Below are 19,115 nucleotides of genomic sequence, written 5' to 3'. Positions count from 1 at the left end.
GTCCTGTCACTACATGCCCTAGTAAAAAGTCCTTCCCCAGCTCTCCTGTAGGCCCCTTTAGGTACTGGAAGGCCGCAATAAGATCTCCCCGGAGCCTTCTCTTCTCCAGGCTGAACAGTCCCAACTCTCTCAGCCTCTCCTCACAGGAGAAGTGCTCCAGCCCTCGGATCATCCTCATGGCTCTCCTCTGGACACGCTCCAGCAGGTCCATGTCTTTCTTATGTTGATTACTCCAGAGCTGGACGCAGTACTCCAGGTGGGGTCTCACGAGAGTGGAGTAGAGGGGCAGAATCACCTCCTTTGACCTGCTGGCCACACTTCTGATGCAGCCCAGTTGGCCTTCTGGGCTGCGATCGCACATTGCTGGCTTATGTTGAGCTTCTTGTCAATCAGCACCCCCAGGTCCTTCTCCTCAGGGCTGCTCTCCAGCCATTCACCACTGAGCCTGTATTTGTGCTTGGGATTGCCCTAACCCAGCTGTAGGACCTTGCACTTGGCCTTGTTGAACTGCATGAGGTTGGCTTGGGCCCACCTCTCCAGCCTGTCCAGGTCCCTCTGGATGGCATCCCTCCCCTCCAGTGTGTCCACCTCTCCAAACAGCTTGGTACCATCGGCAAACTTGCTGAGGGTGCACTCGACCCCATTGTCCATGTCGCCGACAAAGATGTTGAACAGTACAGGTCCCAGTACCGACCCCTGAGGAATGCCACTCATCACTGCTCTCCACTCTCATCTAGTGAAAGGTGTCCCTGCCCATGGCAGGGGGCTTGGACAAAGGTCCTTTCCAACTCAAACCATTCTATGGCTGTATATTTGACATATCTTGACATTCATAATGGTGATACTACTGCACATGACATTCTTGAAAGCAAGCCCAGTCTTCCAAATATACTTTTCTTTTCTTCCTGTTTGACCGTTAGACTCGCTAGCTTTTGTTAATCAAACTTAAAAAGAGTTCTCATAGTTGTCTATATAGCAACAAGAAGGTTCATGAAATCATATTTGATGGCAGGTTCTTCTACAAAGCCATTGACTGAGAATACTCTCTCAATTTAAAAGACATATGAAATTTCCAAACGATTTTAAATACTGCTACTGCAGCAATCAAACTAATTACTATTATGTGGAAGGATTTAATCCTGATGTAACCAACTTTCTCACAGATCATTAGCAGAGAACACTAGCTGGTGCCAGAGCATAATAAGAGATTCCCCTGAAGACAGAATGGTAGAACAAGGAATTAAAGACATTTTGTAGAGAAAGGAGGGAAAACCAGCAAACATGTCTCACTTGTAGCATGTTATAGTGTGTTTTCAAAATTTTTTATTTAAACAGATTTATACTGTTTTCTGCTTTCTTATCAGTTACCGAGATAAAATGCTACAGGAAGAGATGTTCTCCTTTATAAAGAAACTTGGTCCTCTTTTCCAGGTATTTCAGCAGTGGCGTATTATACCATCTGTCATATAAAAATTGTTTTCTTCTTGATGCTGCAAGCACTAATTCAATGAAAATGGCCTAAATGATCACTCGCGCGCAATCAAGTGATTTGTAGGGGCGGGGGAAAGAAGTCAAGCTACTGTGAAACATGAATGTAAGTGTTCTGCTTCATAAGAACAGTCTTCTATTTCAAGATCCATGGCTACAGGATCTTTTTCATGGAAGGCCACAACTACCTCATTTCTTAAGATACTTTAATTATAGCATTCTCCACTTATCAAAGCTCAGTCACAGGTCATGAGAAAAGTGCGGCGTAGGAAAATCCACTTCTTGATTAACAATTATTCTTCAACTGTCATCTCATTTGTTCACTTGTTACTCCAGTTACAAAATGCAGACTGAATACAACAATATAGATATGAGAAATACAGAAATTAAATTCTACTACCTCCTCCTACAGTTGCAGATCTGGTTAAAGAGGCATCCTCCTGTCCTTCGAGTTGCTTTTTAAGCTCTTCTGCAGATTCAGAATGGAGCTGCAGGAAGTCTTTTATGGCAAATGAAGCTTCCTCTTTAACTGGATTTATCATTCTCTGCAGAACAGGGATGTCTTCCTGTCGGACTCGCAAACAGAGTTTCTCCATCTCTCTCATATTGGCTCGGAGTTGCTGTAAGAGTTTTAAGAGTTATTTTGTAGCTTATTAAGTAAGAGCACCAGACACCTTTTGTGTTTTCTCAAACAGCAACTATCACCCTGATTACCTTTAAATAATCATTAAAAGTGCCATTTCTAAGTTTTAATAAGCTATGACCAAAAAAAACCTCTGAAAAGTCCCAGCTTTCAAGCAATTCCATATGTTCCACGTCACCTCTCCTCTACATTCATTTTTGCTTCCAGACTGCATTGTTTGACTGCTGCTGGTTCGCCTGTCAAAGATGCCCGCATTGCTGTAAAAGCCCGTGCCTCCCATAACACGGTGGATCCTTCCTTTGAACCCCTCCTGGGTCTCCCAGACTTTATTGTTTTGTGACCTGGTGCTATTGCCTGGTCTTTTTGTACTGCCCATAAAAAATATAGCACTCTGCAGAGAAGGGGCTTGTCCTCACTTGAGGTAACTCAACCTAGAGATGCTCCCTTCTGAGTACATGACCCACCTCCTACTCTTCCTGGACTGGACTGAGGACAGCCCTGAGGAGAAGGACTTGGGGGTGTTGGTTGATGAGAAGCTCAACATGAGCCAGCAACGTGCACTCACAGCCCAGGAGGCCACCCGTATCCTGGGCCGCCTCAAAAGAAGCATGGCCAGCAGGTCGAGGGACACAATTCTGTCCCTCTACTCCACTTTCGTGAGACCCCACCTGGAATATCGCATCCAGCTCTGGAGCCCTCAGCACAGGAAAGACGTGGACATGTTGGAGGGGGTCCAGAGGAGGGCCACAAAGATGACCAGAGGGCTGGAGCACCTCTCCTGTGAGGACAGGCTGAGAGAGTTGGGGTTGTTTAGCCTGGAGAAGACAAAGCTCTGGGGAGACCTTATAGCAGCTTTCCAGTATCTGAAGGGGGCCTACAAGAAAGCTGGAGAGGGACTTTTTACAAGGGCATGTCGTGATAGGACAAGGGGTAATGGCTATAAACTGGAAGAGGGTAGATTTAGAATAGATATTAGGAAGAAATTTTTCACTATGAGCATGGTGAGACACTGGAACAGGTTGCCCAAGGAAGTTGTGAAGGCCCCATCCCTGGAAATGTTCAGGGCCGGGTTGGATGGGGCTTTGAGCAACCTGGTCTAGTGGAAGGTGTCCCTGTCCATGGCAGGGGGGGTGGGACTCGATGATTTTCAAGGTCCCTTCCAATCTAAACCATTCTATGGTTTTATGATTCTGTGATTCCTAAGGTGGATGACAGTCCTGTAGCCACCAGCCATACTGAGCAAGTCAGCAATTTAGTCACCTCAACCAGAGCTCAAAGCTGTCCGTAGAGGAAGGCACCGGTACTATCAAGTGATTCTTATTTGGAGGTGCCACTACCTCACAACCAGACTTCTAAGTCTGTTGTACTTTTAATATTTGCTTGTGAGGTCACTCCCCTATCTATAAAAAAATTAAATGGGGGTGGCAGCTCCCAAAACAGCAGTCCCTCAACAGCGCACTGAGGCATCACCGGGATTGCTGTGTTGGGAATGGAGTCTTTTTGGATGTGGCCTACTTTCCACAGCGTAAATGAAGCTATCTGCCCCAGGAGAATAAGAACCAAAGGTGAAGGAAGAGATGGTACCTATTTTCTTCTCTGGTGAACTAATTTATCCATAGTATCGGCCAACCACGAAACAAGGGATAAATAGTTTTCAAGCCATCCCCATCAATATTTTTATTTTCCTGCTATCAATTTTATACTTTATCTACTTTTCCAAGTAAAGAAATCAGTTTGTTTTATTTTGGGTTTCAACTAAAGTAGTCATCTAATTAATTCACTATGTAATTACTGAAGGTATTTCAGTGTCTGTGATCAATTTAGGCCTTTGCCAAAATATTTACACAAGTTGCAACAAGTTAAAATAAGTGACTGCTGCTTTTTTTTTTTTTTTTTTTTTTTTTTTTCTCCTACGTGCCTATGGTGATTACAGCACTTCAGGATACAATCATTCACAACCCCCAACTACCCCAAAACTATCACTTTCATTTCGTAAAGACAACTTCAGGGACAAACGAGAGGGATTCTTTTCTTTTTTATTTTGCAATATTTATATTCTTTTTTCAGAAGAAGGACAAATATCTCTATTTGTTTGGAATATAAAATATAATAAAATAGAGAAACATTTCTTTAGTTACGTGAGTTTTGAGAAGATGTACACTATTCACAATTACCAAGAAGAGTCTGTGTGCAGGCATCTCCTGTGAGATAAATTTCTGTGTACAGCAAAAATAGAGGGTTTTTTTTGTTGCCTAGGCTTTTAAAATCTAAAAATGCACACAACTTTTATTTTTCTACAAATGAAGAAATTTATAGTTCAAATTATACCACTCATTGTTTTAGGACACAGTTTTAACCTAATTATAAAAAAATAAGGCTGTAATAAAACCAATATTCATTGCATTACATTGTAAGATGATATAATAAATTGTATTATTTATTGTACTATTTACTAACTGTTTTCAATATTATTGTCACAGTAGAACACGAGAATGGATTAACACCAGTGAGTGGTTAGGAAAAGAAAGATTTTCTTCAGTAATACAAACCAGGTACAGGTAATGCCTTAGAAAGGTAATATTGCTTACCTGGAAAAGCAGGAACTAGATGGAACTTATTTTATTTATATACACTAGTAGAATTAATTTTTTTTAACATGTATGAAAGAAATAGTAGAAATATAATTAGAGAAGAAGGCAATAAATTCAACAAATTAAAGTAACAATGCACGAGCCATATTAGGCAACCAAGGAAAGAGCTATTGATTCATAAAAATCATTTGTCAAATTACTAAGAGTATATTCTATTGTATGCTTAAATTAAGAGTATTATTTGACAATTCAGGCTGCATGATTTAAGGCTAACCCCAGGTAAAAAACACTGATTAGCAATTAAAAAAAGAGAGATATAAAAAATAACTTTGTAAGATATTGAGTTGAATTAGAAACATGGTACCCAGTAATTTTCATCATACATTTCCCATCTGAATCTACCTTGTTCTTACTGTTATCTTCTTCCCATAGTCTGCCCATAAGTACTGAAAAAGGGAGAATTTCACCAGTGTCATAGTCCACCACATGCCAAAATTCTCAGTTTATAAAATCTTGGAATTTCATTTAAAAGGCAAAATGGGACTGTTTAGGCACAACATTTAGTTATCTATTTTGTGAGAATTGTATGCAGGGGACTGAGTGAAGTCCATCCTGCTGTTTTGTTCCAGGAAACAATATTATTATTATCCTATCTTTGGCCATGAAGGAGACAAAAAACGATAGGTCCAATAAAAGCATGTTGTGACACAGTGACAATAGTGAGTTCCGGATAAGCTAATAAGGCTTCCAAAGTAGTTTCATTAAAAAAAAAAAAAAAAGGAAAATTTCCCAGTTGAAATTGCATTCAAATGTAACTCTGCTAGGGATTTGCACCGCTGCAGCTGGGATGAATTTCCAGTACAGCCAATGCACGGCTATAATGAATACAGTTACTGGGCAGTGACCAACACAACCACCAACTCACAGCTGGAGTTTCCAAAAATCCTCAAAGTGGAGCTTCAAGAGAAATGAACTACCCGCTCCAAGGAACGGCTAAATTAGATCCCCACTTTCACTGTTCATTATTACCTCGCTGATCAAAGAAAAATATTTGTGAGAAAGACGATGAAGGAATCAAATGATGGCATTTGCCTATTTGGTGAAATTTAATTTTATTACCTCTTCCTTTGTGGTTTTGAGAGGACTTTTGTTCCATTTATTGTCAATTAAACAGAAGCTAAACGGATTCAGCGTAGCAAGCAAGCTAAGCCCCACTGCGAGGAGACACATCTTAGGAGCTCACCAGGGTGTAACATGATAAATGTTATGGATATGCAAATGACTGTGACTTCTTTTCATAATCATTTTAATGGGACAGAGTTTAATTTCTGGGTAGAGCATAGAAGTATATCACCCTCTTCCCAACTGTTTCCACTTTTAAACCCAAGCTTACTCAGCAGGGAAGGTAATACAAAATCCTGTTTCAATTTATGGGAACTCCTGAGTTTTGAACCCACCAACTTCAGCCCAAAAGACACAGAATTTTTCTTTATAATATTTGCAATTTTGGTTTGTTAGCTTCCAAAACCAAGCAACAGCCTTTCTCACAAAAAACTCAGGAAAATAAAGCTGGCAAAAACCTTGGGAAGTCATCCCTTCAGTGCATGATCTGCTTCTCCCTATTTTATTTCTGACAATTGTTTATCTAATCTGGTCTTAAAAGGACTTCCTTATGAAGAGCTACAACCTCCTTGATATTATGTTGCAAGAATTCATTGTCCTAATTGCTACAGCATTTTACTCATGTCTAACAGAACTCTCTCTTGCCTCAACTCAAACCAGGTACTTCTAATCCTCTCTGTTCAAAACAGAGAACAGCAAGCCCTGTCCTCTCTACTACCATCTCTTCCACATTCACAAACAACAGCACGCCACTATCAGGCATTCTTTGGGTAAAACAGCGAATTTGTCAGTCTTTCCAAATAAGTCTTGTTTTCCCAATTTCTGACCATTTTCATCACTATCCCTGAATCCTCCCTGATCAGTCCACACCTTCCTTAAAAGTGTGGTGCCCAAACTGGACTGACTATTCTACCTGGGTATTTGTTTTTCAGAGCAGTAACTTTTCTTCACTAATTTTCAAAGTAATGTAACGATCAAAAACGGATGCCACATTTTCATAGGGTTACTGTAGGCTGCCTTAAAATATTATCATCACTTCACACTCAAATACGCAACACTCGTGAACATCAACCACTGATGCTATACCAGCAACACCTGTTTCTTGCATGCAACAAACTTCATTACTACTGAGAAAAAGTTAACGGATGACAATCAAGAAGGAAATAGTGAATCCCTATTCAACTGCAGGCAAACGCACACAGCGACCTGCAGTACCGTGCCACAGCAGAGAGCTTGGGCTGTGCTGCCACAGCATTCTGCTGATTAAGGACACATAACACCACAAGGAAAAGAGGCAGGATCAAAGAGCGTAAGGACAGCTTCAGTGCTTCGGTGCTGACCCAACATGAGGCTCCCAGGGCACCAGGATAAACAACAGGTCTGCACAGATACATCTTGTACAAATGTCAAAGGGCTGAGAGGTTGGACAGGGCTTTGAGCAACCTGATCTAGTTGAAGATGTCCCTGCTTGTTACACAGAAGGTTGGATTAGATGACCTTTAAAGGTCCCTTCCAACCCAAACAATTCTATGATTCCATGACCAACACCTTTGAAAAGGCAGAAAGGATTTGAGCTGTAGGATGATTTCCATGTAACATGTGATATCTCTACCAGTTATGGAAATATCTGAAGTTCTAGGGCCCCCAGCAACAGCTACCTGAAAAACGCGCCATAAGTAACTGCTTACGCGATGTACCACTGGCAAAGCTGATACCACCAGAGCACTCAGAAACTGCAGCACTTCACTTAAGTCTATCCCCATCAGCCTATGCTGCTCCTAACGCTACCAGCTAACTGAATGATGGTGGTCACACCATTATCGCACTCAATCTCTACCAACATTCTCTTTTTCTTCTTCTTCTTCTTGGTTGTGCTATCACTAAATGTAATGTCACATACATTTTCCAATAGTTCAGACTCTTTATGCTGAAATAGTACATGGATGACACAGGATCTGTTACATCCAACAAGTCAGACCCTTTTTTTCTTTATCTCCTGTCTTCTGTGCATTCATCACTGTCAACTCTCCCTCCATTCTGCATGTTGTTGTTTTAAATTAAGAAGTAAATAGCACCTCCAAACAAACCCACCACTTTAAATCCTCTCAAACATAAATACGATTTTTATGAAAGTATTGCTGTAGCTTAGCTGCACAAATGTAATGTTGCCTTCACTCATCTTCTCTGGACTTTGTTCAAAGCAATGTAATAAAGGATATATGTTACAAATTTCTTGGCTTAGGTCAAAGAAACTCTGAGTCTAACGATACATCTGTCCTACAGATGGCCCCAGGCCGCAACAGGGAGCTGATTTTACGTGACCCTTCATTGATACTACAGTTTCCTGTGGCAATAAAGACACTCCTCTACCCTGCTTCTCATGCTCTCCCTGTATATTTGTGTAGTATTCCAGAAAGATATTTAATTTGAAGACTGCATAATTTTAAGGATGGTACAGAAGACATGAGCCATACAACTAAGCTTTAAAGATTTAAGCAAGAGATCACTGAAAACCATCTTTTACTTGTAAGCCATTTTCAGTTGAAACTAAAACCATAAAAGTGAAAAAGAAAAAAAATAATTAACACTTTTCAAGTAGCTTTCCCAGTTAGAGCAACACAGTGGAGAAACTACTTTTGCCTAGGTATGCCTGGCAGAATAGAGTCTCCTTTTGTGGAGTGAATATAGACTAAAGCTAGACCATTCATCAACAGTATTTTTCCTTTGTTTTGTTTAATGTCTTACATCCTCTCTAGTAACTGCAGCGTTTTTCTGCCTCTCATTATGACTATGATCAAGGCAGTCCTTAGGTGCTACAACAAAGTTAGTTTCATTGAAATTAACTTAAATCTTGCAATAATTAACTAAGCACATATGTGGGCAAAGCCTAGCAAAACTGAATATTTATTCAGGCCTAACATTTCAAGAAGTCCATGGACTGTCCCTAAAAATACCAATCTACATGAGTACTACCGTGAAAACATACACGGTATACAAGAGCTATTTTCTCAGTATTTTTGAAAGGGTGTCATCATGCCCTATACACAGATTTCCCCGGGTTCTTCATTTTCCTTTTTAGAAGTTTTTAATGTGGCATCCAGTCACCAGAAAGAACAGGTATACATTTATGCTCATCTATACTTCCATTATAATTTTGACCACCATCAAAAGTACAACAGAAGTAATTATTCTGGGTAAACTGAAAATTCAGAGAAATGGCTAATTATGTGCACATGGATTAAATGTAGAGTGGCTGTGCATATATTTGTCTAAAACCTGTGGCGGATGCCTTGGGTCAATATTGACTTAGGGATTCCTAATGTATTTTTACAACATCTAATTTTGAGAGCAAAGTGTGTGCTGCAGAGAACATTTGGTATCACAATAATTAATCTGATTTCTTTGCAAACAAACAGATCACAAGTCCATTGGTAAACATTTAAACAGCTTACAGCAAACACATTCTACCTGTCATATAATTTATTATCAAGTACTCCAGACTCCTAACTATTTAATTAAAACAAAGAGCTAGTCTACTCTTCTCGCATGGACCCAGATACTTGTTCTGCTCTCTGGGTATCAGAATGTGAGCCACTTAAATGCATAACTTGCATCCAGATCTAAAAGCAATAAGCATTAAATAAAACATAAGAAAATTTATTTTAGCTGAAAGTGATAATGGCAGGCTTTAGGTTCAAGACAAACATAAATGTTTCTAGAGATAAATATGAGGTTTTATTACTAAAGCACTTGACGGATTTAAAAACATCATCTTCAACATGATTACTTTTTCTCTAATTATTGATAGATACACTGCAACAAACACAGGAATTTACAGTATTAGAATTATAAAACATAGTGGTTTAGGACCGTGCTACCCCTTGCTGGTAAAGCATGCTCATCTAGAGGCAGTGTAGGTCACAAAAGGTTTGTCCCAGTAACAAGTCACGCCCCTTCTCTGAACAACACCTACGAAACCAAAATAAGACGCCTCTCCTGCTGGCAAAGATACATCTGTCCCCAGAGTTTTGCCAGTACAGCATGTTATAACCACTAGCTGCTATATCTGCATCAGCAAACTTTGCAGTTCAGATCTGGTCTATGTGTTTTTCTGTACTGATAACATTCTTCGGCTGTGTGCTATTTAGCAGTGTGAAGGCTGATGTTTGGCATTAGCTTTTGCATCATTTTCATCAAGACACGCATTTTTTTTTTAGGAACAGATGTGAGAGTCCCTGTGTGCTGAGTTACAGGTGACTATGCATGAAGTCACTGAGATGATGCCATGCTGACAAATGCATCTGCTATTTCCTCCTTTGATGATATCATGCATCTAACAAGAGATCTGCACACCAAACTAGTAGTCCAGATGTTCTGTGTTTGGTCTGAAACCATGCTTTAAAATTAACAGTATCCTTATTGCAACTCCTGTCTTATAATTTTGTAATGTAAGAGGACAGTTTGCAAAAGACCAGTCTCCAAACTATTGTTTGTTCAAGAATCCTGAAATATTTCTGTTTGTAATATGCCTTATAGAAAACAATTAGGAAATCCCTACCTTTTAAAAAAAGTAAAGCATTACCATGTACTTGTCAAATCCATCTGTCAAATACACATGTCCATGAAGATGCATCTCCGAGGTAACCAGTACTATGTATGTAATTTAATTCCATTAATATCGCAGTCATTTTAATATCCTTACCTGAACTGTTCGTCCTGCGTTAATGTGCTCTTCATGCAATCTGTCCCAGAGCCTGCATCTTTGATACTAAAATAAAGGAGAAATACTCCATATAATTGCTATTTTTACCAATGAGCTATGTAGAAAAAAAGGAACCTTCTGTAAATAATCACTTTTCTTTTCTAAAATTGACAGTAAAGGAGCTGAGCCATAGGTATTTCCACTGCAAAATTAGAGAGGTAAACAGCAATGTACTTTGTGAATAATTTTGTACAATGTATTTTACTGAACTGCAGATAACCAGGGTTTCAGCAGAAGTTTTTAACAACAGAGAAGCATCCCGATACTGCTGTGGCATAACAACTCAGTGGCCAAAGGGGAGAAGGAAGAAAAAGGAATGGAATAGGGTATAAGCAGTACTGGTCATATAGAACAAAAAGGTATGTGATGATATTTACAAAGAGAATTGCATTCGTTACACAACACCACTATCCACATTTACACTTACGATTTCTATATAGTTACAAACACATCTGCGAGAACCATCAGGGCAGATGTGGCACCTGCATAAGGCTCCACTAACTTCAGTGGGAGACTATCCATACAGTGCTTTCCATGGGACAGAGACCAGAATAATTATTCCATCAGTAGAGAGCAAGTTTTGCAAAAGAACTGCATATCAACACATATAAACCCTTTTCATCATGAAAATAAATCAATCCCTGCTATTGCTAGTTGACCTAAATAATATAGAGACATCGTCATGAAAAAGAGTAGTAAAATAATAGAAGTAGAAGCTGTGATTCCTGAGACACGGGCTGAAACCATCAAAGAATGCATTTAAGATACTAGACAATATTAAAACATTGGTTTTAATTGTTTAAGTAACGAGACAAAATACCATGATTTCTGAGGCATTTTTATGTAAAGTTTAATTCTTGAATTTCTTAATATGCTTTGCTACCAATAAAAAACTCTATCTACAGCCTACACCTTTCCTTCATTCTTTTCATAATTTTAGAGGCCACAGCAATAAGGATCACAAGTTACTCAGCTTCCTAAAATACAACAAGAAATCTGAAGTTACTTCTTATTTTCAGAGAAAAAAGTTCTTTCATGTTAGGATTATGCAGTGCTATGGAAGAGAAACAGTTGAGTGTTCAATTAAGTCAGATTAAAGTAATTTTTCTGGGAAACTAGCAACTTCTGCATAAATTATTATGCCATTAAAATTACTGCCACTGTTCTTTAAAATAAAATGGACAAAAAAATTAATCTGTATCAACAGTTGATCTTTCAATTCAGTCATCCCTGAAAGGGTACTGAAATGGGAATTTCTGAGGGTGGAACAGCAGGGGCCTGGGGAAAAATTACCTTTTCAATTTCAACTGACTGTAATATATTGTCCACATAACAAACAATAAAAAAATCCTGTTTTCCAACTTAGACCAACAAGAAGAATTCCTCAAGAAATCTTCATTGCTCTTTAAAATTTCCATTAGAAATGCCCAGCACGTTTATCTGCTTTAAATATTTAGAAGTTTTATTACTTTGCTTCAGAATTCCTAGTATGCTAGTAATGACTTCAAAGAATCCACTGACTTAATACACCCAGAGCAATGTCATTCATGTGGTCAGAGAATTCTTCCTTGTTGACTTCTCTTTTTCATCCAACACAAAGTAGGCCATACTCCTGGGCAATGTTGACTCTGGGAGACTCAAGGAGAGCAAACCTTGAGAAGAGATGGTATTGACATTATTTATCATTAACAAATACAAGTAAAACAGAGAGGTCCATGAAGTAAAAACACTTATGGAGTCCTAACCTGTTAGAGCAGTTCCAGAGGAAGGCCACAAAAATGGTCAGAGGGTTGGAACACCCTTCCTATGAGGACAGGCTGAGAGAGTTGGGATTGTTCAGCCTGGAGAACAGACGGCTCTGAGGAGACCTAATTGCAGCCTTTCAATTTATATAAAGAGGGCTTAGAAGAAAGACAGAGACTTTTTACTAAAGCCTGCAGGACATAGGAAGAAACTTTTTACGATGAAGGTGGTGAGACACTGGAACAGGTTGCCCAGAGAAGCTGTGCATGCCCCGTTCCTGGAAGTGTTCAAGGCCAGGTTGGCCAGAGCTCTGTCCAACCTGGTCTAGTGAAAGATGTCCCTGCCCATGACAGTGCGGTTGGTCTACATGGTCATTAACGGTCCCTTCTAATCCAAACCACTCTATGGTTCCATGATTCTATGATATTTATTCATAATTGTGCTATAGCCAAATAGTTTGTACTCTATATCAGAAATACAAAACATAAGGTTACTCTTAGACACTCAAGCTCTTTTCCTCTTTGTCCCACTCTCTTTTGAGAGCTCTCTTTAGAAAGAAACCTTCATGGTTATGCTTTGGATCCCTTCCATTTCTCCTTGAAAGTATCCAGTAGACATGGAGAGAACTCAAAGCTTTTCAGAATATCCCCTACATTAATTTTGTAGCAGGTAGCGCTCAGCAGTATTTCTAAAAGCTCTACAACAACTGTCTTAAACAAATGTATACATTCTGATGAAGACTGCAATAAGACTCAGATATCTTTATTTCTCATTTTGTGTCACCTTTATGGATCTTCCCACCACAACAATGCTTGTCAGTGAAAGGTGGAAAGTGTTTCACACAACATCCTTTAACTTTGGCAGTCACAGGAAACGAAATGAAAACTGAGAGCAACAGAGAAAAGGATGCCATGTCTTAGAGCACTTTTTTATTATTATTTTTAAGGATTGTTGCCTATTACCAACAAAGTTTAGGGCAGCATGCCAAAATCTCCACCTTCCTGTAGTACCATGACAATTGCTTTCATCTAACAGAAGCTAACAGAAAGTTGTAACTCTTTTGGATAAGTATGCATTTCATTCCCTGTTTTGGAGTGAAAGGCCATCCAATCCATGGAACGCACTTTAGAAAACATGAACTCTTTGGGGAAAACGTGGAAAGATAAAAAAACCTGGCATAGAGTACTGATTTCTTAGGGATGTAATTTTTAAGTCTTCAGAAACTGGCATATGGAAAGTTGGACTCTCAAACAGTTGAGAAGCAATGACCATGGATTTATGGTAGCCACTTCCTCTGGAAAGGTATACTCCAGGTCAAATTTCATTATATATCGATTTTATAGTTTCTTCAAATAGTGATTTAGTAGATTAATTGTTCACACTATCTCTGGAACCTAAGGTTTAAATCAATATTCATGAAATGAGGTTAGAGATATTGGCTTCATCATAAGTAAATAATGTTGCTGCTCTAAGCAATTTGACATAATTAGTGATTTTTGCTTAAAAGTAGCCTGTAAAATAAACAGGACCAGATTCTACAAAATTATCCCTTTACCTCTAGGGATGTTTGGTTTACATGGCTGAAAGTTAATTTTGCAAAAAGTATTTCAGAGAAAACCATTTAAGCTGCTGATGCTGACAGCTCACTGTAACACATTCGTTACGGCTAAAATGCATTTAAAAGGTATAAAATGCAAATTATCACGGAAGTACTTCAACCAAACTATTGCTAGTGTTCTGATAATCTAAAACTATCTAGTGACAGATTTCAAATTCCGATTTGCCATATTTTCATTCTCACCTTCTCATAAATCAAAACTAAACTTCAGAATATTTACAGTTCTTAGAGCCATAAAAGTATTTAAAAAAAAAAAAGAGAGAAACTTGCAAATTTTAAGAACATTACACTGAGTGTGGGCCTTTTAAGGAATCTGGCATTTAGGGACTATTTTTGTACTCAGATGTATTACTTCCCATAAATGTGTCATATTTTTTGTCAATACACAGAAGTTCTGAAGTCTTTAGTACTGCTAAATACCTTATGGTATAGTTACCAATTGTTTATTTAAAGGTTTTATCCATAGTTACTTGTTTCTAATAATTCTATTAATTACTAATTCAAATATCAAATCTGCCAGGATTTATACTGTCTAGAGATGCAGAAATTTTTAACAGTATTCTGAAATCAGAAAGACAAATCTGTACTAAATGTTGCTACCACTTCTTGCTTTCATAAAAGTGTTATTCTAGAGGAAGCGCAATTAGCACTTTAAGAACTATGTTTACAATTATTTAAGGATTTTTCTGATATGCAAATTTTATTATGTTGACTGAACAGCTCATCCACAGTGATACCATCAAAAACCTGAAAATCTCAAGAAATGTCCAAACCAGATACAATAAAGGGGCCAATGAAGACTTCAGTTGACCAATACATGGCTGAATTAAATGGAATGTATTTCACCCCCTCCCTGACACCACGGTAACACTATCTGGCTAGACACAGCATAATTATTCTTTGTCTAAACATGTATGAGATTTTCAGCAGGGTCAACCAGTAACTGGCTACCTCTCCTCACTGACCAGGTTCTGCAAAATGCAGTAATTTCCAAGATCATACCTCAAACTGGTAAGTACTACACAGGGTAATAACTGATCATGTCTCTCTCTCTCATTACAACACCCAATGCCTTTTGAAGCTTCTTGATAGGGTTTTTATATATCCTAAATGAAGCGGGGTTTACATATATGGACAGTATTTAGCAAATAATAGTAGTACTATTTAAAAAAAAATAATCAGGCAGCGTAAGAGTTATGCCAATCCCCTCCATCCTCTCTCCCTAATTACTACCTTAACACACATCAAGAGCTTATCTTTACCTTCAAAGTGCAACAAAAACATTTGTGTAACACTCATTTGCCCCGCTAATCACTTCCCATTCTGCCTGGCAGGTCAGCTCCCCCCTCCCTTCGATGGACAACCTTTTTCCAGTGACCACCCATTTGCTCTTTTGAGGCAAGGCTGTAGTTTTTATGCCACCCTTTTGTGGTTTTTTATTAACTGCATCTCTTCTGAATGCCTTCTTCAAGACTGAAGAATAGTACACCTCACTGCTCCACACTCATTGATGCTGTTGATGCTAACTGGAGTCCTGCACTGAAGGTGTATTTTTAAATGTAATTTTAACATAAGCCAACTGTGGGCCAAAACCTACCTTTCTGCAACCAAGAAATCCCTCTTGGTGGATCAGGACAAACGCACGTTGCTTCCACGCACAGTTGTGCAACTTCTGGTTAGAGAACGAAGGGAACAACCGAGCTACCGAGACTGCCTCTATTTGAATGAAACAGCTTGCATGGAAAAGCTATTATTACGATGCTCTCCTCTAGGCACCTCTGAATCCTGTCCTATTCTGCATTATTCTTCACCAGTAACCCTTAGATAGCTCCATGGCCACTGCTAGGTATGGGCCATGCACACCGAGAGACGTACGCACTGATCCCTGGAGCTTGTACACCTCTCCAGGGCAATTTAACAGTTGAGGCTCCTTGCTCCATCATCATCTCACCCATGAGCAAGGCTAATACTGACTCCTCTGTACTCTGGCTACGATGCAAAGTAACTCAATTAATTGTTCTTTATGGGAGAAGCTAGAGAACAGAAAACTGCTCCAGGCGACTACAGTATGGGGCTGCTGCAAACTGGCCGATTCCAAGGCAAAAAAATGCTGAATCAGCTAGCATCTACGTAATGTAATGAGTTATACAAATATGGAATAACGAAGAGTAAACAACATGCTGTGACTGAAAAAAATAGCTTGTCTCATTCAGAAGTTATTGCTTCAGGCAAATATTATACTAATACACTTTTCAGTTTGTGAATATTGCAGTTCATATCCTTATTGTGTCCTTATTATACCCTTACCAGGAAAGAGTCAAACGATTATCTCCCATCATTAGTCTCAGCAGCCCCAGGTCTTGCTCCATCCCAGTCTTAATCTCGTCCCACGGCCAGCCACCATATCTGCACTTGCACCTTCCATCTGAGGTACTTCTTCACAAGCTCCCCCCACCCAACTCTTTATCTTTTATTTACATGAGCCAGGAAGACTTTCCTCTTGCACACAAGTAAGGGAAAGTAAGAGGATGAGAGTGTGGGAATCATCTCCCTGTTTTCATTTTCAGATTCAGAACCAATCAAATTAGCAACTCCAAGAATGAGCTCTGGTAATTTCTAAGCACAGGAGTGTGTCCAGTGTTGGGTAAATCTTTAGCAATCTTCAGCTGGTGGAGTTTAACCAGTGTCCAGTGAGTACCTGCAAACCACTTTCTTTTTCACAATTGTACCTCTTGGCTAAAACATGGTAGATTTTTAGAAGCTTAGTAAAATGTACAGTCCAAACAAAAACCACTCCACAAAAAAAATCTCAAAATTCTAACACGTCACTGCTTTGAAAAGAAATTATTATCACTAAACTATCAATCACTATCACTTAAACTAAGTCATTTCTTTTAGTAAGAAATGTTATCACTTGAACAACATAGTATTTCTTGACTATGTTCTCAGAAACAAATGCATGGACGTATTTTTCCTCCTCCCCCATCCCAGAACTACTCAAGGCAGAAACCTAGCATGGAAAATTTCCACCAAAATGTGACCCACTTCGTAAAGTTACAGTAAAGTTATACTAGAGTTGTGAAAAAAGTGGCAACAGTAAAATACAAAATAGTTTCAACATTAACATTATGCATACCCTTCAAGCCACACTTTTCAGGAAATCAAAATCATGTTTACATATTTTCTTCCCATTTATTCATTCCTTCCCAAGGTGTTAAAAAATCTAGATAGTTGTCCTACACCACCCAGACAGACATATACACTTGATTTTATAAATCGTGAACAAGCCCAGTGAAATTAATTCTATGTATGATTTTTCAGATATATGTACAGAACTTCACAGAACTGTCACAGACACTGTCACTGATTTTTCTGTGGTGGTAAGTATAATCTTTTCTAAACAAATATGTCTTTTATCAGTCATTTCAAAAATTCCATTGCAATGTTGGTATTATGACTGTAAGCGTATTTCCTGAATCACTCACTCTTTTCGGTTTTTACCTGGTGTCACCTGTTTTATAGTAAATCTCTTATCATGTTCCTCAACAAACCAATTCCTCTGTTTCCACAGGCTATAGTTATAATAATAAACAGAGACTGTGAACATTTCAAGTCTGAAATCTGGTCATCTGTGCCATTAAATTGTTAGAACTGTCCCTGGCGTGGTTTTGGCCATGCCAAATAGCTCTCTCACATAAAGAATTCCTGAGAACAGTTAAGGAGTTATAAACACAGAACAGAGGCTACTGCCAACTAGCAGTGTGGATGCAGCCACTCTGTTTTGCAGAATATGAGCGTTTAATAATACACACATAGGCCTTTTCATGCCAGACAACTGTCCTGGGCACCTTTATTTTACCAGTACAGGCACTGCCACAATGTACGGAAGAATTAAACTTGACACTAATTTTTCCTGAAACCACATTCAGTTTCACTGTCAAGTGTGAGCTAATGTCAACAAAAAACATATAAACATGCTGCAATTTTGATACAATTCTTTTTCTATTTACTTAAATAATTTCTCTCACCTCAGTTTAAAAATATATATAGAAAAAGATAGGTATAAACAGTAAGTTATTCAGAATAGTTGGCAGGTAACGATCATGACTTAAAAATAAAGACTATTAGGCTGCTTTCCTTGCAACAACTTTTTAACACAAAACACTAGTGTTGATTAACTAGTTCCCACTAGTAAAGGCCTTTGTACACACTGAATGACCAGGCAATACAGAAGTTTCATTTTTAGCGAAATTTGAATTAAAACATTTAATAATCAATTTTCCATTGAAACCTCTACATAATCTTCCAGTGTGACTGCTTCTATACTGCAAAAGGAACTATGTTAGTAAAAAATGAACACTAACCTTCTCAATATTTATTTGGTGTTTTCTTAACCTCTCCAAATCTGTTGGAATTGCCACTTTAACGAATTTCTGAATGGCAGGTTCAATTCGACGGAGCTTAACTTTTTCATCATCTTCAGACATCCTAAAAGCAGCTTTCAAGTCAATACTTGCCCACTATACCTTCACCAAGGCAGAAACACCTAAAACACAAAGAGTTACAGGCTTAAAAAAATGTGGTAATTTAGAATCGCTTTTTAAGAGAAAGCAAAATAAGGTAAATCAGTCTTTCTGATAATCACGTATATTCCAAACCCACACTTGAGCAATATTAACTACTTAAAATTTAGATACTCTATTTGCATTTAAATGTATGATTTCCATTTATTTGCACGCTTTGGAGATAATTTTTCATAGATAAAACTTACCACTAACAAAAAAAAAAAAGCTAAATAATTAAGGCAGATGCAAACATGCTTTGCCGCATGATGATAGATTGAAGCCTTTGAAAAAAACTTCCAATTAGATGCTTTGCTTGTCCAGAGTTCAAGTTTTGCCAATTTACATTCTGAATCATCTTAAAAATTGTAAAACACGTCCTGAAAAGACACCAAAATAAAACTGTATTAGGAAGTCCATTTCCTAGAAAGATTAAGAGCTCCTGAATGAAGACTGGGACTCCAAATTGCATTTGGCCCCGACTGAAAATGAGTAAGCCACCATGTAGCACGTGGTTTAAACAGGTTGCCGAAATATTTGCAGGACCAGTTGGTACATAAGCAGCCTGAATTCTGTTCACTACACA

General features: G+C 38.5%; 1 protein-coding gene across 1 annotated transcript in view; it reads right to left on the bottom strand.

The window, feature by feature from the left end:
* Positions 1-18,454, bottom strand: part of STX17 (syntaxin 17) — a 26,188-nt gene extending 7,734 nt beyond the window's left edge. Inside the window, exons 1-3 of the mRNA XM_009885882.1 lie at positions 18,332-18,454; positions 10,547-10,612; positions 1,889-2,108 (exon numbers count right to left, since the gene is read on the bottom strand). Coding sequence (XP_009884184.1) covers positions 1,889-2,108; positions 10,547-10,612; positions 18,332-18,454 — 409 coding nt within the window. The remainder of the gene's footprint in view (positions 1-1,888; positions 2,109-10,546; positions 10,613-18,331) is intronic.
* Positions 18,455-19,115: the final 661 nt, after the last annotated feature.

The sequence above is a fragment of the Charadrius vociferus genome, unplaced genomic scaffold (assembly GCF_000708025.1).
Source record: "Charadrius vociferus isolate BGI_N301 unplaced genomic scaffold, ASM70802v2 scaffold195, whole genome shotgun sequence".
NCBI lineage: Eukaryota > Metazoa > Chordata > Aves > Charadriiformes > Charadriidae > Charadrius > Charadrius vociferus.
This window is presented reverse-complemented; position numbering and strand designations above follow the sequence as displayed.